This window comes from Lipophrys pholis (assembly GCF_963383615.2).
Source record: "Lipophrys pholis genome assembly, chromosome: 21".
NCBI classification, from domain to species: domain Eukaryota; kingdom Metazoa; phylum Chordata; class Actinopteri; order Blenniiformes; family Blenniidae; genus Lipophrys; species Lipophrys pholis.
This window is the reverse complement of record NC_137649.1, coordinates 9,859,933-9,869,965: the sequence shown is the minus strand read 5'-3', so window position 1 is coordinate 9,869,965 and position 10,033 is coordinate 9,859,933. Positions and strand designations below refer to the sequence as shown.

The 10,033-nt window shown below is 41.6% G+C and overlaps 1 protein-coding gene across 1 annotated transcript; it reads right to left on the bottom strand.

The window, feature by feature from the left end:
• Nucleotides 1-925: 925 nt before the first annotated feature.
• epm2a (EPM2A glucan phosphatase, laforin) lies at nt 926-9,912 on the bottom strand. The gene is made up of 4 exons (XM_080490540.1): nt 9,568-9,912; nt 8,542-8,716; nt 3,925-4,169; nt 926-3,149 (listed from the first exon to the last, which is right to left on the bottom strand). The coding sequence occupies exons 1-4, from the start codon at nt 9,815-9,817 to the stop codon at nt 2,866-2,868; spliced, it is 954 nt and encodes a 317-aa protein (XP_080346666.1). The 5' UTR covers nt 9,818-9,912; the 3' UTR covers nt 926-2,865.
• Between the last annotated feature and the right edge of the window lie 121 nt (nt 9,913-10,033).

Sequence of the window (10,033 nt, the reverse complement as noted above, 5' to 3'; positions counted from 1 at the left end):
AGTGAAATCAAAACTGCTGTAAGTGCAGAAATCATGTATTGGCTGTAAAAAAAACAAACAAACAATTTCCCATTGTCCTAATGCAATGGTTCTTACAGTTTCAAAGCTGTCCAAATATAAGCTTTGGGCTTGAGGCTATGTTGCTCCTTTGTTTTTGTTTCTCAGTTTTAAACATGAACACTGAGTGGTGGCCTCGAGGCTAGAGAAGTGGACACAGGTTTGAATTCCACAGCAGACAGGTCACCACTGTGAGTCCCTGAGCAAGACCACAAACTCCCCAAGTGTTGCTTCCCCAAGTGTTGCACTGTGGCTGCACTGCTCCTAATAGGCATAGTGAAGGTTAACTATAAACAGAATGGGTTAATGCAGAAATTAATTCAGAAAGATTCCTAGAGTAAGCTTTCTTTCTTTGTTAAGGTCAGATAAGGGGTCGAGGACACAGATTACATTATGGTCACTGGAATCCATTCTTGTAGTTGATTTGTTACATTTCAAAGGTAAAGTAAGTGAAGACCACTGTCACTAAAACAGTGACAAAAATATGCTGAAAGGTCAAACATTATAAACTGCATTTTAGAGCAATGAAGAGTCATTTCAAAACATTCCTGGTAATATCCATTTGCTAAAGACGTTGTATACTCAATGCTAAATGTCAAGGGTAAGAGTAGTGTCGTTTATATTGCCATTATTTGTGTGTAACCTGCATACAGTTGTGTACCTCGTATAGAGGATGTGGATTTTGCAAACTATATTCATTCATCCATCATCCATAAGGCTTTATCAAATTCTGGGTTGCAAGGGGGTGGGACCTGTCCCAGCTGATTGTGGACGAAGGAAAGATACATCAGGTCACACACAGTCACCACTTAGTCTGATCTGGGTTCCTCCAACAGTGAAAATGAAAAAACAACAAAACCCTGCATTTGAGGTACTCTGGAAAAATGGCCAGAAATTTTAAATCATGACATTTTAGAGCTTTAAAACAGCTTTGACATTTCAAGCTGCAGTTCCTAGATGACAGTATGAATGTGTTTGTAAAGGGAAGGCTGTAACAGTTGTCACACAGTCAGGCATGTAATGTATTCTCATTGTGAGGAAGGGTCGAGTTTACTGATGTTCTTCATGAAAGGTAATCTCTGTTACAGGTTTAAATTTTAGAACTTCTGATTCACAGTTTGAGTGCAAATTAATGAGGTGCCAAAATACTGGAGTAAAAACACAACATAAATGACTTCACTGTAGCTTTAAAAGGAGCTCATTGGTCAGTCACAATAAACACATTTCACGCACGCACTTCTAAACTGTTTGAAACAAAAATGAAAACTTTTTCACTTTTGTTTCAAACAGTTTAGAAATCCACTTTTTTAATGAGCATAGTGCATGGTTCTACCGACCTCTCATTCACAAAGACATCCTCGTCAGATCGGTACATTTCTATGACAATATGATTGATTATCTAATTCAATAATGTTCCTAATAGGGAAACAAAGACAATAAACCAAGTCAAAGAGAAAACAATATATCCTCTTTTCTATTCAATAGTTCAATACTGACAACTAATAACAATGTTTGATGCTTCAATGGGTTATTATGAATGCATTCAGACAGTCTGGCAGAAATGTTGTTTTGCTATTTAGGAGACAGATCTGAATACCATCCGTAAATAAAGATGAAATGCCAAAAGGCTCTGTGGAAGAGACGGGGCGGAGCCAGATCCTTCGACAGGAACCAAATATCTCTGACAGGGAAGGAGAGGCACTGCTGATATATTGGTTTTAGGAATTGATTTTTAGCCTTGCATGATGTGTACATTCAATGAAGACCTGTTTCCTTTCACGGAGAAGAATGGCATGACACATAGGAGTATGTAGAAGCTGCCAACTGCTCTCAGATTTCACTGTACATTAGTTGCACATGAGAGCAATCAAAACGTATTCTACTCTCGTGTTCCAGTAAACTTTTTCTGTTAAAACCCACATGTTTTTCCTATGGGCTCTGACCACACAGCTGATTTCACAAAATTAATGTTCCGGCTTAGTGTTTTGTTTCAAATTTTGTCCCTCTATCAGAGCTTCACTGTTGACGTAATTTAAAAACACACACAAAAAAACCCCCTTTGATATTACATTTGCAGTTTGTATCAAACATTCCGTAAAAACAAGTGCAGCAGAGTTTGCTGTCAAAATGAGTGTGCGTATGCCTGGATGTTGTGCCACAGAAATGTTGGCATGTCTAAGTTTGAGGACAACTCGGTTAGAACATGCAAGCTCCATAAACTTAGACCCCAAAGCCCAGACTGGACCTGTGGATATTCTCGCTGTACAAAAGTACTCAGCACTACACCACTGTGCAGCCCACGAAACAGAGTTCATGCTTTTCCTGATGAATGACCTGCAATGATAAATCTCACCTTGCGATCGCTTTTTTGTCGTGGCGTTTGTTTTTCTGCATCTTCGCTTCATTCATTGCACTTTACTGCATCAGCTAAAAGTTGCCTTCTGAAAATGTCAACTCTATTTATTGATTACCGCTAAAAAGGCTAAAAGAAAAGGTCTGTCCAAACACCCCTACGAACACGCAGTGAAAATTACTCACAGTATCCTCAGTTGACGCCAAGTGGCAGTATGAACTAAATGGCAGAGAACTGAAAGCTAAAGTGTCACAATAAGATTCATTACTTTTCATACTGGTGCAAGCATAACTCTCTCCAGGTAGTTGGATATCAACCACAGGCTTTTGAAGTTGGTTATTAATGTAGACATTACAGTTAAGTAGAAAAATAAGTAATTTATTAGTGACAGGTTATTTCACCCTCTGAAATAGTTTCCGCTGGATTTTCAGTATTCTGCTTCAAATACGAAGGCTTCATGTTTCTGTGGAGGATATAGAAGATCGAAGCCGTCCAAACTTCTGGATGAAGTCTCCTTGAGCTTGAATTAAAGCTTCCTCATCGATGTACACTGCAGGTCTCCTGGCTGCTACAAAGTACTGCACTTTCCTCAGGGTCCAGCGATGGATGTACATGAGAAGGCCGCACACAGCCGCAGTAGACCGGCCGACTCCTGCATTACAGTGGACATAGACGGTGTGCCCATTCTCCAGGAGGCCATGAAGCAAGAACACAGCCTGCGGGAGCATCCTGATCCGACCTGCAGCAGAAGATAACACATAAATACAAAGGAAACACGCTCTGCTTTACCTATGAAACAAAAATTTGGTTAGTTTAACTTTCTGATTTAGGTATTTTGCCTGCGACTGAGATATTCAAGCCTGGTGATTTCAGCTAAATCATTTCTAATGATCTACCACTGCTGGCATTTTAGTTTAGAACAATTATCACTCAGTTCTTCTACTGCTTGCAGGATTTGGCACGGCGAGTCGAAGCACTCAGTCGCGGCACATTTTGGAAATTTTTACAGCAATACAATAAAAACATATCCAGGTATTCTAGTCACTAGGAAGTCGAGCAGAAGAAAGTAAGAGATTCTCAGAGAAATATTTTCAGCCGTTAACATGTTTGCTCCTTTTGTGACCACTTACAGAAATTGTATGTCGTCACTCAAATTGAAGAAACGCGCCGCCAATTGCAGGAGCAGGAACACATCCCACAAGAGCTGCAATTTTGGAGACGCCTGAAGCCATCGCTACATGACACCCGTCAAAGACATCTGCCTATTTTGTCTCTTTCCAACACATCAACAGAAGAAAATGCTCACTTGACGTGTAACACCCACCCACTAGAAGGTGCAATTCTAACCAGATGTTATTCATTTCACCTGTCTGTGGGTGAGACGTTACGGCTCATCAGAGTCAGTGTACGTTGATGATTTTCAGGAAGCTATTGAGTCGTAGCTCCAAACACTGTTAAGTCTTTTTGTTTATCGCAAGAAATAAAACTCAAGACGCTGTCACACAAAACATTACCAGAGGTGCTCATGTCGGGTGTGGGCATCCACACATACACAAGGCCACAGTCTTTGTATAAATCCATCATGGTCTCTGGGGTCATCGATTCCTCGGGGTCGCGCCTGCACCCCCGGGAGTTGTTCACCACGTCCCACTCGGTCTGGAAGTTCATCACCGCCGTGATGCCCAATTCCTGCTTCATCTTTATTGTCACATGTTCCACCTGTCGAGGGCAGCTCCCCAGCCAAACACGTGGCAGCACCCTGAAGGAAATAAGTAGGAGCTGCATTAATCTTTTATTTGTACGCTTCAGTTTTTATTATACTGTACACGTGGTGAGCGCCCGGCCGTCAGCCGCTCAGGACACTGATAAGGTCCAGGTGAATACTATCACACTCTGCAAGATCCGAATAGGTCTGTTTTATTTGAGTAATGTTTAGATAAAAGTATAAAGAATTCACAGCGGAGATGTGGAATAAAGGAAAGTGATGATGGATTACAACTGTATTGGAGCTGTATTATGGGAAAAGATGATTTCAAAGGTATGAACTAAACCTCACCAAGATGAAAAATGATATCAGGAACAATATAGGCTGTCGAAAAAAGGTAAATAGGCAGGACCACAGAATTTTAAGTTACTCTGTGCAGAAAGGTGTTTTTAAATAGTCTTGCAAACATAGTGATGGAAATCTGACCTTTGTAGGTCACTAATAAGCAAAAGGTTTCACAGACATGTCTTTTTTTTTTCTTACTCCTCCACTCACAGAGCAATAAAGTTTTATTGACCTCTTCCTTCTCTAAATTTCTTCCCGACCACGATGGTTTGAGTCGCACTCCATTTGGTGTTCATCAGTATGCTTAAAGTCACCATCCAGAGGAGGTGACACGTAAAAGACAGAACGCAGTAAAATCTGTGCTGTCCCACAGTGGCACTGCAGGGAAACTGTCTGGTCTCATCTTAATGTCTCGCCCAGTGTCAATATGTACTTCATGGACTGCATAAAACCTGAAAATTAAACTTCACAAGTTCTTATTATCTGTCCCATAAAGCTGGCAGATTAATGGGCTAGTTAAATCTATTCGAAAAGTTTCAATGAAAATTATTCTTTGTTTAGGGGCCGCACGGTGGCGCAGTGGGGGGGGGGGGGGGGGGTGTTGTATGTTCTCCATGTGTGTGTGTGGGGTTCTTCCCACAGTCCAAAAACATTCATGTGAGGTTGATTGGTGACCCTAAATTGCCTCAAGGTGACTGGAAGTCTGTGTACATTTTCTAGCTTTATCCCATAAACAGTGCAGAAACGAAGACGTCCGTTTTTGTCTTTATCTATCCACCTTCTGAATCCACATGCTCTACTTTGATTCACTCCTGGATATTGATGTCGATCCACCAGTAAACGGAGAGCTTCCACTTCAAGCTGAGATGAATTTTAATCACACCTGCCAGCCTCATTGCCCCCTCTTGCCTGAACCTATGATCTCCCGTCACTCATGAATAAGACTTCCAAGTTAGTGCTCCACCATTGGAGTTAGGCTCATGTGAAACATTAACCTAAAACATCTTAATTTGTTAAGGAGAATGAGTTTAGAAAGGCATTACAATAACTAAATATCGCGCCTCTTTTCCTCTTGATACCTGCAAGAAAGGGCATAAAGGTCTCTCTGATTCGTTGAATGAGTTACTGCAGAGAGTTTGTATGATACTTGGCGCCACACGGTTTCAAGGTTTGGAAGACTAATTTAAAAAGCTATTAATACACAAGATACAAAGGCACAGTGCTTCCTATTGAACACGGGGTCCTTGACATAAGCCTTGTAAGGTCCTTGGACACAAATTAAAGCCCAGCGAGGCCGGCTCATTTTCATGCAAGTTATGTGCCGACCGCCTGACGGGTCCCGGGGCTAATTTCTGCTGTGCCTGGTATACCATGGCACCAAGCCTGCTCCTTAAAAAAGGAGGGCATGCATGGGTAGAGCATGCTGCCTGGACTGTTTGTTTCATTCATGAAGGTACATTTTGTGTGAATCATCTTCATCAGAGGTAACTTTTACTTTGACTCAATCATTTCCATCACTGCTGCTCATCCTGCAGCTGTCTCCTGCCAAAAGTCCTGTCAAATGTGGATTTAATTCGAGTGTAACAGGGACATCAGTGTACTGCAGAATGACATAAAACAGCTAACAAAAAAAAAATGTTTATTTTTTTTCTCCTAGTAAATGGTTGATCTGAAGGTAGTCTGTCACCATCTGGGCACCAAAATTATATATTTCTGTCAAAACAACCACTTTGTTGGTTTTTTTTAACTGGGTTTTGATGAAGGAATGAGACCAACATTTAGCTGTTGTGATTTATGGGAAAAACAATTTGATATAACCAAAAGTCGGTGGAAGACAGCTGCCGTTACGTGACCAAACAAAAATATGTTCTCCAGAAACATCCACTGGTTTTCATCTGCATTATCCAAATAATGAAAAATCACTTCATGAACGGCATTAAAGGAAATGCATGTGTGTGGAGTGTTTTTACTTCTTCCATTTAAATTAACACAAGTTACAATTTTCATTGGAATTTCATGTTATAACTTAAACACATGCTGTGAGTCACAGTTCAGTTATACTGCAGTACATTCCTGTAAGTTTTTTCAGCATGAAGCAGTTCATACCAGTTATATCAAGTAAAAGCTTTGTGGGGATCACAATGCAAATAAAACAAATGTCACTACTGAAAAGAGGAAGTGGACTATTTGTGTGTGTTCCTGATGTTGTTGACTAAAGTTAGGAGTGTTGCGGGGACAGAGAAGCGGACATTTCTATCAAATGAATTCCATAAACCAGCAGTTCTTGGCAGTTGAAACCACAACATTAGATGAGCAGTATTAGGTGGGAGATGTCTGTTAGTGTTTCATACTGATCTCTCCCACATCACGGCTGATGTCACCTGGTTTCAGACAGCTTAAAATAAAAACGTGATTCAAAATGCTAAAACTGAATGATTCGATCTGCCTGAAGAGGTTTAACCGTGGCTCCTGTACGGCCCACCATTTATCTACAGGTTTGTTACAGAACAATGTGCCTTTTCACTCTTCTTACAATCCTCTGCAGGGGACGGTCTCCTGTCTGAAAGGAGCTCATAAACCAAACAAAGTCTCAGTGGACAAAGTGCAGCGCTGACGACTGCAACATTTCAAGGAGTCAAAGATGCAACTTTATCCAGACAAGAATGTAAAACATGTATCGAAGTAAGATGGAATAATGTCGTCCTGCACAGACGCTTTAAAAAGACAAAATTACAAATTACACACACCATCTGAAACACTCTGCAGCGCTGTAAAGCGTTTTGTGAATACCAAAATCAACAAAACTCCTCAGAACTAGAGGAAACTACAATAACAGCTTGAATACATGTACATTTAGGCATGGACGACCTTTCTTGCAGCCATTTGGCCGAGAAGCTGTTAAAGACGGTCTGAGCTGCCACATATAGCCCGTATTCTTTCTGATATGCTTGTAGATGAAAATGAGCTGTCGAGTACAACAAAAACGTTTCTTTCACACACGGTTACTATGACTGTCTCAAGCTTTTAACTGTAAGAGTGAATATAAGAGTGAATTCTGCATGAAGTCCCGTCCTTTCTCTCGGGGAGGTCGGAGGTGTATTTTTTTTGAAAGGACAATCATTTTCAAAGTGACAGCGATCAATTACAGCTGAACTGGGAAGGAGCGAAGAGAGGTGACTGAGGCTTTGTCCGAGAGGCGAGGTTGAAAATGAACGACTTTCATCAAGGAAAGGGCAGCGAGGAGTGCAAAGAAACATTTCTTTAACAAATACATCACAACAAAGTGGAAATTAACCTTTTATGTGGAGCACAGATCAATTCATACACCGTAATAAAGAAAGAAGGTGAAAATATACTATATAATTAAAGTCAACTGAAATCACTGCATGGGTGTGTGTGTGTATTTCAAGGAAAAAAAAAATCTAAAGCTTTCAAGTTGATTGAAATTGAGAACATACTGCTGCAATTCCAATAAGTCATTGTGGTAGATGTCCCCTCTAGTAGTGGGGATGATTGCATTGACATTCCTCAGTTTAGATAATTCTATGCAGCGTTATGAATAAAGTTTGATTGGATGATAGGAAGACTCCCATGATGGGAGTCTAAAACTTCATTCATTTTGAAGGTTCAAGGTTCAAGAAACAACTGCGCTTTGTTGCCCCGTGGCCACTGAGCCACAATCACCAAGGTTCAGCTTTGCCGGTGGGAGACCCGTCACACCTCTCACCAACGTGCCACAACATAACTCTCACCCCAACATGGAATCTTACTGGCCCCAGAAGCCTGATCATTTTTTTGTATGATTATTAGGCAGACATGTTTCTACAAACGTACCATTTCATGATAGTCAGGGGAGAGTGATAATGTGTTTGTGTTGTTGCTTGTGGTAAACAAGACTGCTGTAGCAATAAATATATCTCAGTCCTGATACCGCCATAAATAACAATACGCATTTCAAAGACTGCTGCCTTGGTTTAACTTTCATTTGCTTGAATGTGTCTTGAGTGACAATCATGTACAGGTTGCTTTCAAACATGTCGTCATGCATCATACGACTTTAGTTCGGATTGCGATGCGTTACCTGGAGAAATGCATGGCCTTCTGACCAGCCACACTGAAGTAAAAGTTAGTGGTGTGCCTCATCTCATCCGTGTGTCCCGTTTCTTCTATCCAGTGTCCGATTGGGTGGCAGTAGACTCCCTCCACCATGTTCCTCTCATCATACGAACAGCATCTGTCATGGCTGGGACCGCTCCCTGCATGGTGGAGAGCACACACAACTTTACTCCAGGTCAGTGGGCAGATTTACATTTTACATTGGGTTGGAAAACAGCACGCACACAAAGTGTTTCCTTTTGCCATCTGATGCAACAGCCTCTGTCACCACATGTAAAATAGTGTGCACAAGAAACAAGAAGCTATTTTCCTAAATGTACATGTGTTGGTAATGAATTGGGCTGGTGCAGCTCTGCTACCCTTCAGCTTCCTTACGTACATCAAACACACACTAGAATCTGTTTAGAGTCTTTCAAATAATCTAAACCTGCATCATATCAAAAACAATTATGTGTGTATGTGTATTTTTTTAAAAGAAAAAACTGACACTGATTTTGATCAGACAGACAGACAGACAGACAGACAGACAGACAGACAGACAGACAGACAGACAGACAGACAGACAGACAGACAGACAGACAGACAGACAGACAGACAGACAGATAGATAGATAGATAGATAGATAGATAGATAGATAGATAGATAGATAGATATGGCCACTATCAGCAACAGCTGGCTGAGGCTGAAAGGTGTTTGTTTTTTTTAATTGACTAAGGTCATGATATCAGGTAATATATTAAATATGTATTATGTTTAGAGAAACGAGATGCAATAACAAGTAGAGAGAGAGAGAAAACTTTATTTACCTACATGTGATGTATTTCACGATAATGATAATGTCCTTATATGAGCATACCATGTGGCTTCAGCGCCCTCGTGTGGCGGTTGAGCTGCAGTACACTGTACAAACCAAACATGGTGGACCCAGTCTATGTAAAAAAACAAAAACAAAACACTGCCCTCGTGCACGCGGTGGAAAATAAACGGGTACCTTCCCAGATGAAATCGCCTCCCCGGACTCTCTGGATGAACTTGAACCACAGCGTGTCGGTGAACGGCTCCGCCAGCTGCACGTCTCCGGTCCACAGGCACGGCTCCTCCGCAGACGGCAGAGTCCGAGACGCTTTCATCGGAACCGCTCCGCTCGGGTCCCAGTGACCCATTTCATCCCGAGAGCCCAAAACAAACACCTCCACGTCGGAAGACTCTGGCGTGAGAATGACGCCGAACCGGAACAACATCGCTGCCTGCTGGACTCACTTCTATGCCGTCAATGGCGCAGCACGCGCAGCTGTTTACCTTTTCGTCATACTCGAGGTGGAATATTTTCGCGAACGAGTGGAGTCTTGTGAACGGCTCTTTTCAACGATGCGAGCCGATTCTCGTTTGCAAGTCGTTCTTAAATGCAAAGTAACCACGCTGTGTGCTCCATGAATCGGAGTTGGAGTTTTCTGTTT